This window comes from Manacus vitellinus, unplaced genomic scaffold (assembly GCF_001715985.3).
Source record: "Manacus vitellinus isolate BGI_N305 unplaced genomic scaffold, ASM171598v3 scaffold_46_pilon, whole genome shotgun sequence".
In the NCBI taxonomy this organism is placed as follows: Eukaryota; Metazoa; Chordata; class Aves; order Passeriformes; family Pipridae; genus Manacus; species Manacus vitellinus.
The window spans coordinates 947,692-961,512 of NW_021940578.1; the positions used below are offsets into that span (position 1 = coordinate 947,692).

General features: G+C 49.3%; 1 protein-coding gene across 1 annotated transcript in view; it reads right to left on the reverse strand.

Moving 5' to 3' along the window:
• LOC103762030 (histone-lysine N-methyltransferase PRDM16) overlaps positions 1–13,821 on the reverse strand; it is a 255,300-nt gene that overhangs the window by 37,553 nt on the left and 203,926 nt on the right. Inside the window, exon 4 of the mRNA XM_029962376.1 lies at positions 3,664–3,798. Coding sequence (XP_029818236.1) covers positions 3,664–3,798 — 135 coding nt within the window. The remainder of the gene's footprint in view (positions 1–3,663; positions 3,799–13,821) is intronic.

Sequence of the window (13,821 nt, forward strand, 5' to 3'; positions counted from 1 at the left end):
CCCACCGAGAGTTTCCAAGCAGTGACACGGCCACAAACACAAATGTTTGGGGTGAGAAATGAAATCCAACTGCTTGCCATTGATAAGATGCCCCAAAGGGCACAGAAACACATCCCCGCGCCTGCCAGAATCCTCAGGGATTCCATCCCTGGTTCCCGCTGGTTTGCAAACAGTTCTTCCGTGGCAGACACTGTCCCCACCCAGCTCAGAGCCCAAAACAGGCACCTGGTGCCAAAGGCAGGGGCCGAGGATCTCGCTGTCAGCTGAGAGACCCTCGGGTGGGAACCCCCGAGCAGCACCGAGCTGACAGCAGGACACTCACCTGTGCACAGGTGAGCACAGTTCTGAGAGATCCCACTGCCCTGCTCCACAGGGATGGGAAGGTTCATTTCTGTGAATTCCACTGTAAACCAAAAGTTGTATAAAATTCACCATTTTCTCATTATCTTTTTCATTTGCACTTCAACGCTCTTCCCTGCTTGTTCAACAAGAAAAGCTTTTCCCAGGACCAAACCCCATTGAGCTTAATGGGAAAACTGCCTGGAAAAAAAGCAAAGGGCAGCCTAGGAGTGAGCCCAGAGCTCAGGGCTGAGTCAGAAAAACAGGACTCGGGATGACCCAAGCGAAGAGAAAAAAGAAAAAAAAAATAAAATTGCTATTTACAGACATTTCTCTTGCAGCTGGTAACCCAAACCAGCACTAAAACACAAACCACGGTCTAAAAGGTCCATCTAATTCATAGATACAGTCACAAATTTTACACTGAAAAATCCTTCAGAATTACCCTGCCAAAGGCTGACACTGCCCCTGTGTCACCCTTTAGCTCCTTTTCCTCTCCTGTTTGTTCTCAGAACAAAGTAGCTCCTTGTATTTAAAAACGTCTGCTGCAGTCTTTCCAGAAATATAGGACAAGCTTCATTAATGATCAGGGAAAAGCTGGATTCTGCTGGAGTCACATTAATTTCATCAAACATTTCATTATAATAATTAACTTCATCTTGCAATCGTGTTACTGATGGTCTGGATTCATTAAAACCACTGCTGTGTTTCCTCTCCTTTTTTATTTCTTGTGTACCGAAAAAACTCGGATTTACTAAACCAGCAGAAGATTTACATTCATAAATCAATTATGGTCATTTATAGAAAAGCTCCAAACATGATCATTTCTCATTTCCCACCACAGAATAGGCAACTCTCTTAATTACCCGTTTAATTTAACACTAAATAGTTAACAGGATAACTCGGGCTTGGTAGTGCTCTCATGGATGACTGAAAATATCAATAAAAAAAAAATTTCTTGATTTTTATCAAAATTATTCTGGGCACGGGGCATCGAAGAGAGAAAAAATAAAAAGAAAATATATTAAAAAAATGAAGGTAAAAATAAGGCGGAGGAACCCTTTTCCAGTCTGGGTTGGTGCACGGATCTGCTGTGTGGCCGCTGCTGTGGCCGTGAGCTCGGGGCAGCAGAAAGCTGGCTCTGCCTGCAGCAGTTTGCAGCTAAACCCGAGCAATTGGGTCCAAACACCGAAATATCGGTGCTGCGGAACCACAGCCACACTCCGAGGCTGATCTCGCTCAGAGCCCGGCACCAGGTAACCGGAGCTGGGCATCCTTCCCTCTGAGGAAAAGCGTCCGGGAGCAGCCGGAGCCCCGGGGCGAGGCGGGGACGTTTCACCGTCCCCAGGGCAAGGGACGGGGACGGAACCGGCGAGGGAGAAAAGCCCGTCCCAGAACCACCTCCCTGCCGAGGACCCTCCGCAGGAACCCCCCTGTTCCTGCTGCCCGAGCTGCAGCCGGGACCTGTCCGAGCCCCGGCACAGCCACACGTTCGTGCTTTGGGGGGCACAGAGAGCACCGGAGAGGGGAGAAAAACAGCTGCATTTACCCAAAGGTCAAAACCCACCCGGGGCATCGGCTGCAGCAGAGGAGCTCCAAAATTCAAAACCAGCCGAAAAACGGCTCTTTACGTTCTCCTCTGACAAATAATGAACCCCAGCAGCCGGGCAGGGTTGGTACCTCCTGCCCTCCCACTGCCAGCCCCGTCCCTGTGCCCGGGAGGGGCGGACACAGGGAGAAGTTTGGCCTTGTGCACGCACAGCCAGGATGGGGCTGCACGTTCTGCTTTTGTTCCCGTGTTTTCCTCCTTTGGAATCGCCTCCCCTTTGTCTCAGCTGAGCCACATTGCTTTTTATTTCCTCTTTTTTAAGGCGCTGTGTTATGCACCTGGGAATCCCGAGAGGAGTCACCAAACACGTGTGTAAAACACACAGAAAACCCCTGTAACACACACACCCCTCACAGAGGTTATTAAACACAGGCCCGATTTTTTCCATCCCCTGTTACTCCTTTTATTCCCCAATATCTGCATCCCAAATAAAAGCTGCAGCTATCACCCTGGAAGCCAGCTCAGGCCATTATCTTTATTACAGAGATTCTGTTTAATATTACAGACTCCTGAACTGCTCAAGTATTTTCCTCATGAAGGCAGCAGTAGCAACAGGAAAAAATAAAACATTTTCCAGACATATTTAGTAAATCATATCATTTTTCTACCATTTTTTTTCAGTCCTCCTTCAGAATCACAATTATCTCAGTCAATCAAGGATATCTTCTATTCTTTTCAAATACCTATTCAGCATGAATAAATATAAAGAAAACGGGCTAACGTTATTCTACCTGTGAAAATTGGCTCCACAATTGAAAAATAGTTAATGAAATGTCTCAATTAATCTCTTTCTAACTAGAAATACATTTTAAATACATTATAATCTGTAACAGGGGGGATCATTCAACAGTCCAGATTCTGCTGTCAATTACTTCACTAGAAATTTTATTTGGAGTCTTTAAGAATTAAAATACTCTTGTATTGTGGGGGGTTATATTCAAAAGACACCTTGGTCACTCGGGAATTATGAATTCACTGAGTTTGATGAAAGCCCAGAGCAGCTGATAACATCCTCAAAAGTCCTGCACAGATCCAAATGTGCCTCCTGTTTGCTGACAGGTGACAGCAGCAGGACAGGATTTCTCATTTAAGTTGGGTCTGAAACAGTAACTTGCATTTGATTTGGACTCGACTGGGGGTTTGTGAAACTCTCAACGAGGATTGCTCATCCTGAATCCATTTTTGGGTTTAAGCTTCAGAGAACTTTGCAAACTTTGGCAGACCTCATCAAATTCCTATTAATTCCATGTAACACCCCTCACTCACACCCCCCCAGCACTGCTGTCACCTGCCTGGGAGGGTTCCACCTGCCCTCCTCCTCCTCAGCAGGCTCCCAAACCATCTCCTGCTCTCACTTTCCTCTTCAAGGCAGACACCAACAGAGTTTCCAGCCTGGCACTGTGCTCCCCACCCAGCCCTGCCCACAGTTCCCATGGCCATGACCCCCCAGCACTGCTTTCCACCCTTCTCAGTGTGTTCTGTCACCATCACCCGTGTTCACATCATCTGCTTCACCACCAGAGGAGTCAGGGGCTGCAAGATCTGAACTCTGGGGGTCCCAGGGACACCCCAGTGGAGCTGCTGAGCAGATCAGTGCCTTGGCTGGCTCCTTTCAGTGCCCTGGCCAAGCCCCCAGCCCCTGTGGAGGGGTGGGGTGGGCATGGCAGCCCCTGTGGAGGGGTGGGGTGGGCACAGCAGCCCCTGAGGGCCGTTACCTGCTCGTTGACGTGGCACACAGCCAGGTTCTGCTCATCACAGGAACAGGACACACGGATGTACTTCAGCCAGCTGCCAGCCCCAGCCTGGCCAGCATCCACACAGAACTTCTCATTGCCCAGCTCGTCAGCAATCTGCAGGAGAACGGGAGAGAGGCACAGGTCAGCTGGCACCAAACGGCAGCTCTGGGGACTGGAGAGGAGGGAAAACTGTTTGCAAGGCAGGACTCTAAACTAGAAACAGAAAAGAGAACACTGGATGATACACACAGCCCTCAGAGAGATGACAAGAGTAAAACCAGCTCTCAGCCGTAATCTGAAATTCCTCGTTGGCAGAACCTCTGAGGACACACAGCAGAGTGGTCCAGGAGGAACAGGATCAGGACCACAGCTGGAGACAAACACACAGCTCTGGTCTCCACACCAGTCCAAGGAACCAAAGCAGGTAATTCCTCCAAACTCTATTGATTTCAGTGACAAGGTCCTTAAACTGCTCCATCATCACCTTATCTATTTTATCCTTTCATGCAGGACCAGTTTTAATTACAAATGTTTCAATCCACTTTCAAAACAAGTCACTTTCCACAGCACTGGGAAATGGCATTTTAAAAAAATGCTTTAACAAATGATACTTTCATTTATCAAAGTACAGCATCAGAAATCCACTGACCACGTTAGTGGGGCTGAGTGTGAGACACAATTGGGCTTGTGTGCAAAACCAGACCCCTTCCAAACAAAAACCTCCAAATAAAAGTCCAGGTGTGTGGAAAAAAGAGTTAATTAAAGGTTTGTGATTTAAAGAAACACACTGGTTTACCAGGAAGAGACTTTCTCTCTCTTAAGTCAGTGAAGTTGAGTAACAGAAACAGAGGAGATGCTCAGCATTCCCCACCCATGTTTGGGTTGATCCAGTTGGCAACTCACATATAGCACATTTAAAAGATTACACAGGACACCCTGAAAACAAGGAAAAGGCCTTTGAGCCCAAGCATGGCAAAACCCTGTTCTGCTCCTAAGTGAGCCTCCCTGTTACAAAAACTCCTTTTTTCCTTAGATTTCCCTCTACCCTGACCAGACCCTGTGTCAGTGCAAATTACTTCAGTCATCAGAAGCTCTTAACATGCTTTTACTAGCAATTAATTCTCTCAGAATCTCATGGGATACGATAATATTTTCCCATCTATTTCAAGACAGAGCTAAAAAAAGAGAAAAGGTGGGAAAACAAAGGAAAGGAAAAATTAAACCTCAGTGATGACAGCAGCAAGGCTGGGCTGAGGAATCTCGGGGGGATGTTGCCAGCTGAGACTCTCGCTCCCAGCCCTGAACCCCCAGGACTGCAGGACCTGCCAGCATCCCCAGGAAAGCTCCCACCTCCCTGCACACATTCCCTGGTCCCTCACCTCCTGCACTAACCCTTTCCCACCATTACTCTTTGCCTTCCTCCTTCCTAATCGAACATGGCACTGAGAGTCACTGAAATCCTGCATTTCCTCCTCAAACGTGTGTTTGGGACAGAACTGGGGCAGGAAAACAACCTGTATGTGCTCAGTTCCTTCATCCCCTGCCTGGGAACACTCATGGTCACTGACTCTGCCCTGACCAGACCTTTTCTCAAACCCTGGTACTTTCTGGACCCCCTTGTTCACCTCCCTTGAGCTCTGCTGGGGACACCAAAGGCCTCAGATGGGGCAGTAATGGCACAGGAAGCCAATTTTAGGTTGTTTGAGCTTTGCAAGAAAAAAACAACAAAAAAGTGTTTGTAACATGGGTTGAAAGACTGTACTAATTCAAGCTAAAATAACCATAACTCCTGTTTTAGCTCAGGGAACTCCAGGAACAGAGGCTGACCAAAGCTATTAAGATTGAAGTGCTTCTCTTGGCCTTACTGATCCCAAATCAAGTGGACCAGCCAAACCATCCCCTCGAGGGGCAGGAGTGGGGACACACCTAATCAGAAAGTGATAACAACTTCCAGGGAATTCATCTGGAAAACAGAATGAGATGAATCATCGATGCTCAGCTGGTCTGAAGCCACTGAACAGTTTTTAAAGGTTTGAGTAAACAGCAGCCCACAAACCTCCCAATGCCATTAATCTATAAGGCAGCAACTGGTGATGTTCAGTCACCCTGGGAACACAATGTGGAAAACTGCAGGACTACCCAAAAAGGCTGTTTTATTTCACAGCTGTATCTTACAGACACCCTCTCTCATCTTCTAGAATTGTTTGATGAGGACACTCAGACTGTAGAACCACAGACAGGTTTGGGTGGGAAGGGACCTCCAGGATCATCTAGTTCCATGGGGAGACGGCTCAAGGGAAGCTCAGAATTTGGCTCAAATTCACTTTGCAGGGCCCTGCTCAGGCTCCAGGGCCAGCTCTGCCTCAGGAGGAGGTTCTGCCATAGCTCGAAATCACCTGAAACTGTGGTTTTATCTGCGTGGGGAAATAAAAGCCAAGCTGGGGGTGTGAAAGGTGACAGATCAAAACGAGAAAAAAAAAAAGGTTGCATGAAACCCTGAGAACTTCAGCTGCTGTTTTTCACACACACTCACTGTACCCCACAAACAGAACCCAGCACCACGGCCCAAGGCCTGGCAGTGGCACTGGAGGGGACTCTGCAAACAACCATCCCTCCTCCAGTGTGATGCCTCTGCTGGCATCAGGGAGGACCCTTTGAGAAGAAAACAAAGGGGGCAATCAACTGGTCTGAAAGTGCTGCAGGACCAGTCCTGGAGCAGAGGGTGCTCCTGGGTGAGCTCAGCCCTTGGTGGCCAACACCTCTAATTAAAGCTCGAGTTCACACGCTCATGCTCACGGCTGATGTTCTGGGCCAGGGTTATTTCACAGCACAAAGAACTCTGAGAAATCCAAAAGCCACCACCAATCACTATCTGCGGCATCTATTTTTTCCTCTGTCGAGTGTGCACACACAGAATAACAGCCTAAGTCTCTCTTCCTCCCACCTTAAAAAACTCCGGAAAAACAAGCTGAGACCTTTTACCACATCTTCTTCCAGTTTAGACCAGAAGGAAATCAGAAATTTCCTCTGGCGAAATTCTGCAAACCAACTGCTTGCAAGTTGTTGTCAGTAACTAAAAATAAAAAAAAAGAGATTTTCAGTTTGAAAATGCTCCTGGAAAGCTCCTGGAAAATTCATTTTTCGGTCTTTAGAAGAAGTAGGAGCAGCACCAAGAGGTAACTGATGCTCTGAAGAAGGACAGGTGGGCAGAAAAAAGGGAGGCAAAGAGTGTTGGCTGTGGGTGAACTGAAGGTCCCAGATGGAAGCACAGAGGGATTCACCCTGCAGTGAACTGCTGGAAACCTCAGCTGCACACAGCTACTGGAGTGGGGCTGCTCTCACCACAGCACTCCTCTCCAGCTCTGTTAAACCTGGCTGTTCACAGTTAAGACCAGAACTAATGTCATCCCTACCCAGGACTTAGCAGCTTTAATCATGAGCCCACCCATTCACAGATATCCCTGTTCCCTGGACAGGTAAAGGCTGACATCAGGTATTTACCACCAGCAGCAACAAAAGAGATGCCACAGGAAGGAAAAGCCAAGCAGAAGATCCCGTGTAATGAGCAGGACTGTGCCTTGGTGGAGCTGACAGGGAACAGTTGCAGTTGTTCTGTGCTCTGTGCTCGGGCTGGCTCTGCACCAGCCAGGCAGTGCAGAGCTCTCTCCAGTGGGTAATTTGGCTCAGACATTAAAAGAAGTTGTCAGAGCAAGAGGAGAGGGGAAAAAAGGTGTGGAGATATGGGAGAGGAGAAAAAAAACCAACATAAATTTATACTTAGAAACTGGCACTGGTTTTGCTGTTCTGTAACCAGTACATGCTGATACTCCAGCCAGTTTTGGGGCAATGCTCTTCACCCCCTTGATCCTCTCGGATCTGAGGCACAGCATCCCTGTCCCTTGGAGCTGGGCTCCCTGCAGAAACACAGTGCCCCTTTTACCTTGTCCCCATGTTAAACCACGGGTGGGCAGGGACAGCCACGTGCACTTGGGATCTGCTGGAAAAGCAAACTTTCATCTGGACTGTGGCCTGAGGGCTCAGAGAGTTAATTCCCATGGGAGCATTTCCTCTGCCTCATCTCCCCCATCACTCTTCCACTTGATCCTACCCACCCCACCATGGATTTCTCCCCGCTTTTTTTCTTTTTTTTACTCAATATGCCAAAACCTAAGTTCATCTTTTCTCCCTCTGCTTCAGATGGTGAGTTCAGTGTTTATTTATTAACCCACAGCACCTCCCAGGACTTTTGTCTGCAAATCCAGCAGTTCATCGAAGAACTCCCAATTCCCCCCCTCTTCCCTGCCAGTAACTGTGCCATGACTCTGTCTGGTGGAGTCATTCCCTGTGTTTCCACAGAACACACTCTCCTCCCTGCTCCAGAGTCCCCATCCTCCTCCTCTCCAGGCTCTCTGCTCCAAACAAATGCACCTCCATGTTCCTGGGATTACAGGGCTTTGACTGGCCCTCTGCAGGGACAGGGATTTGGGCTGCAGAGCCAGAACGCCGGCTGTGGCTGCGGTTCAGGCTCATCCCTCTCCAGCCAAAAGGAAATTGTTGTCATGTTCCAGGACTCACTTTGCAGCTTCATCTGCCGTCTGCTGCGCGGCGCTCGGGGTTTGGATCCGAAAGGCTCCACTGATCTCGCAGAGGCTCCGTTCCGTAATTTATTAACATCAGAAATGCTGAGTTATGGAGCAGAAGTTATGGAAAAATTCGCCTCGAACGTTTACAATTTTTTTTGCACATCATTTGAGGTTTCCTGCTCCCCTAATTTGTGGGCTCTCTGTTGGGTTGTTCCTTTCACGTTTCAGTGGGCAGCGTCCAAGGCCTGGCCCCGGCAGAGGTGTGCCGGGGGCCGCGGTGCCTGCGGATCTGTCGTCAGGTCGCTTAATGGATTCCTAGTGTGCATGAAGAAACGAAGCAACCAGGAGTTTGCCATCAGTGACCCAGCGTCCTGTTGCTATAACATCCCTCCCCAGAAGCCCAAAGTGTAATAAACCTTCTCATCCCGTGGTCGCAGGATCTGCCTCTGACAGCTTGGCCGATGTGCGCATTTTATTTGGCAGGAGTTGGAGATTTTTCCTCTTTTTTTCCTCCCCCCCTTTTTGCTTTAATGACCCACGAGCTGATTTAGAGCAATAAACTGTTGCCATGAAGTTTTGTTGTGTTTCTTTTAAATAAAGGGGAGGGAGGGCCTGCTGCAATTTATGACTTTCAGAAGTAACTGAAACAGAAACTCCATTCTTGCCACAAAATGAAGAGAAAAAGACTCCATCCAGAGAAACACCTCTGTCAATGTGTAGACATGAAGCCTAGATGAACTCATAAATTCAGCACTCTGCCCGCAATTAAGCAGGCTTCCTGGTGATTTGACAAAGAGTTAATGAGAAACGTGTCAGACAAAAACAGGTCATAGCACTGGAAAGCGATGGGAAGAGCAGCTGAGCCAAACCCTACTTGTCTGCTGCCCCAGCTCAGGGCCACAGGAAAAGCTCTGAGTGTACTCAGGGAGAGCCACTTTGAGTTATGTACAGTAAACTTCTTGTCCAAAAAAGCCAGTTCCCGGCCCCAAAACCACCAGATAAGGAGAGAAAGGGCCATCCCCTGAAAGCCTCTGCCTGTGCTCTCCATGAGGAGTGGGCAGCAGAGCTCTGGCCACCACCCTGGTGGTCAGAGCCTCGTCTGCAGCGTGACCCCCACGGGACACAGGCAGTGCAGGGGGCTCAGGGCTCAAGTCCTAAGGGCTGGTAAATGGCTGCAGGATCAGAGAACTCAGTTCATGTGTCTGGCTCTGTGAACAGCCTCCTGTCCCCAGGAGTCTCCTCACCATTCACATCTTGTCCTCTCTGCAAGCAGACCTGCAGATTCCAGCAGAACACAGAACCCACCAGCCCTGGGACGAAAGCCCACAGTATCCAAACACTGGGAAAGTTCAGAGGAGAGGAAAAGAAATCTTTAGGGTTCTCCCACTGTCAAACAAGCAAGTTCCCTCCTCTAAACTGAGCCAGAGCCGGGAGAACCCTGAATATGAGGCAACTCAGCTGGACTGCACTGGGGCCAAGGGGATTGGCAATGCCAGGCACAGACTGACCAGGGCTGCTGCTGAGCCTGGTGACACTGCTGGGTTTGGTGACACTGCTGGGTTTGGTGGCACTGCTGGCCTGTGGGAGGCAAAGTGCTGCTGCAGTCGAAGGGAGAGAGACCAATTCAGGTTTTCAAAAGGTTAAATGTTTCTGAACTTTCACTCCTGCCCAAGCCACACGTCTGGAGTGGGAATTTTCCACTGGTGTGTGCGTTTCCGAGTCTGCTCTTGGGCTCCTGTGTCATCTGGCTTTGTGAGGGATCTGGAGGAAAACCATCAGTGGGCTGCAAGGAAGGCTGTTACTGGGACATGCTTCTGTCATGGAAAAATAACCTTCTCCTTCTTTTTTTTCTACCACATCTAAAGCACACGAGAAATCACATGAAAAAGCCTGTTTTCTACCAAAACTCCCTGTTCAGGTTCCAAGCAGAGGAGCCTGGATCACTCACACGAGCTTTGTAGGCGAGCTTAGATTTCCTGAGTGCATTTGAATCCAGCAAAGCCTTTTGAAGGGCTGCCCACTATGAACTGCTCTTCTCTTACACACCATCACAGACCAGCCAGTGAGTATTTCCCATGTGCCAGCCCTGCATCAGGATAAAACAACCTGCCAGCCCGCAGCGTCATCGCTGTGTCCCTCGGGCACCACACATTGGCTCCAGCAGAAGGTGCATCAGACCTGACCATAAACACAAACCCTGGCAGGAGGAACCACCAGCAGCAGCAACCATCCAGGACTCCCTTTACATTAAATTTACGTTTTTACACATCAAATATGACCTCCAGGAAAGCATCTCCAGCTCCCCACAGCAGAGAGGCACCGCACTGACACGGGCAGAGTGAGTTCTGTGCAAAGGGGCAAAGGGCAGAAGTGAAGAACTCCTGAGAAAAACCCACACTGGCTCTGCTTTCCCTCCTCTACCTGTAACTCCTCGTATTCCTGTTCTGGAGGTGCAGTTTTTCTACCCAGAAGACACCCTGAACGACACAGGATGTCACAAAAGGTGCTGCCAATGCCGATTCCTGTTGATGCATGAATCCAATCCCACCCCCTCGTTTTCCCCTCCCACTCTCACCCTCTCCCAGGGCAATCAGCTGAACTTGCGCAGCAACATCTAATCAGCACGCAGAAAAGCACAAAGTAAAGATGTCAAAACAGGAGACAGCCTCCAAGCTGATGGCAGGCATTTATCTCAACAAAAGCTCATTTTTCACCAGTAACGTAATTCATACCACACTGACTCAAATTAAACAGTAAACCCTAAGAAATGATGCTCGAATCAAATCCCAGGGCTGCCTCAGATATTGTACACACCAGTCAAGAAAGGGATTTCCAGTTCTTTGTAATATACACACTCTAAAACTTTGAAGTTTTCCTCCCCCTTGAAAGAGTTCAGGACATCCCACCTCTGTGTTCTACAGCATTTTGGCTCATTTCAAAAAACTGTAATTGTGGAGTTCTAAAAGCTTAATAGATGAGAAACGAATGGGAACTCGAGAGAAATCTTCATCTGACAAACAAAAGACAGAGGCTACTGCAGGCAGGGGAGGATTTGGAGCTTCAGGACATTTCACTGCATCAGGGAGAGGGAGCAGCAGCGAGAGGTTCTGAGCTCCCAGGGCTGTTCCAAGGGATTAAAACACACACAAGTCACTCGTGTCCCAGAGCTCCTGTGGAGACCCCAAATGCTTTGAGTGCTATTTCCAAAGGGAGGTGTGGACTAAAATGAGGTGGAGGAGGAGCAGGGCAGTACTCCTGGCAGAAGGGAGCAGGCACAGGCACAGAAGCTGAACAGAACTTCATTGCATGAAGATGGGAAGATTTTCTGGTGGTAATTTCTCCAAGAGTCCTCTTACCACTGAGACACAGCTGCTTCCCCTTATCCATACCCAAAAGATGCTTCTGCCACAAGGAAAACACAGCCAACCTTAAAAATAAATTCTGATGAGCTTCTGGAGGTGCATCCTGGGAGTATTTGATGGATACAATCTGTAGGTCTCACTCCCAAAAACTAAGAGAATTATTCTTAGAGCTCAATACCTGGACTTGACCTCCCACCTGGCTTTGGTGGCTGGGCCAGGTTTGAACACCTCAGCATACATAACACAAAGCAAACTTTCTGACAGGGAATTTAAAATTACTGGGAATCAGAAGTGCAGGGAATCAAAGTTGCTGGCAGGGTAAGCAATGCAACAAGACCAAGGTGTTAAGTGTCTGGAGAGGTAGGAAAGGACAGGTAGCTTTCATTCCACGTGTAACTCGTGCCAGCTACACCCATGCAGTGACAACCACTGTGTTGGTCTCACTTCTGTCTTTGCCCAGAGCTTGTGCACCCTGCCTGGGGTGCTGCTTGGTCATGACTGACAGGCACCACCACATGACAGCCAGACACAACCACGGGAGGGAGAGAAGCTCCATCAAAAAAGCTGCCAGAGGTGTGGTTCAGAGTGGCAGGACAAGTCCTAAGACAGACAGGTATCGTGCTCTTCTAGCACTGAATTTACCAGCCTAGTGCAGAGCATGATTATCCCTTCTCACTTTCCCTGCCAGCATGGATAATGGCAACCCAGCAGGCTGGGATCACTCCTGTGGAGGTGTGCACTTCTCCACAGATCCACTGTAAATACCTCGAATTTACAGGCCCAAAGGGTGCATGTGTTACCACGGCTTCACCCACGGCCCGGCACTTTCGGAGCAGAGATTTTTAAAAAAAAAAACCCAAACCCCAAAAGCCCAACAAAAGGCAGGGGGGGAGCCCAGCAGGGCCGTGCCCTCCCCCACGGCGAGCACAGCTGCACCTCGGCCCCACTCACACAGGAAACCCCCCCAAAAGGGCCGGCTGGGACGGGGCAGCAGAGCCCCTGCAGCCCTCCTTATCACACACGGGGCAGCAGCTGCTCTGCACGGCTCGTGCCCTTTAGGAGGTGTGAAACAGATGAGTTTGTGAGCTGGGCTGGCACTGAGAAAAAGAACCAGAGGACATTCGAGGTTTCCCGACCGACCGACACAGCTGATCAAAAACAGGAACCCCTCTCTGAGGAGCTGGGAAAACAAAGCAGCCCCCTCTCACCAGGCCAGAGACATTTTCTCTTGATGCACCAACAGTGTTCTGCTCACCCCTCAGAGAGCTGAGACGTGTGATCTCTTTAGAGTGAGATTTACCGAAAACACGACCGAAAGAAGGTGCAAAAACCAGGTGATGAGGCCTGTGAGCCCCAGGCTACCCCCATGCTGAGCTACATCCTGCCCAAGAGCTGCCCACTGATTTATTTTATAAATGTAATCCCAGAGGATGGCAAGAGATCTTCCCAGCACAAAGGCAGGGCCAACCCTCTCTGCGAGGTCAGGAATTTGGGGTCCAGAGGATGCTCAGGCACTGTGGGCAGGGCAGGAGAGGCAGGTCCCAGCTGTGGGGGGCTCAGAGGGGCCCAGAGGATCAATAATCAGCTGCTCCCCTTGCCTTGGGCTGCTGGAGGGACAAGAGGGACCTGGGCTGGGGGAGCTGTTCTGCAGGTAAAGCCTCCCCTCTGCCTGGGGCTGAGGGAGCAGGGAAGCATCCAGGCTCATCCCGAGCCTGTGCCCTGCAGCACAGGGATATGGGCTGAAGGACGAGAGCCAGGCCAGGAAAGCTGATCCTCAGGGCACTTCCAGCTTCTGGGGAAGCTGCTCCCAGCCTGGTTTGCCTCCCCAGGGAGGTCAAGGCTGTTCACATGACCTAAATCTTGCACAAGGACCTCAGTTTGTGACTCTTACACACAGTTCATCTTCAATCTGAGCATCACTGAAATGAGAACTGGGGACACCAGGGTGCACATTTTCCCTTAGTGGTTTGTTTCGACAGAAAAGAAGGTTTTGGAGTTGCTTCTTACTTGAAGAGCTAAAAGAGTTTCACAGAGGGGAGTTCCCCTGACATTCACCCACAGGTTAGCAACAATCTCACTCAACAAATAACAGAGAACAAAAACGAGCAAAGTATTCTGCCCTCAAATTTACACAGTGAATATAATTATTTCCCCCCCTAACACAGTGACTCAAACTTTAATAGGAATTCTGG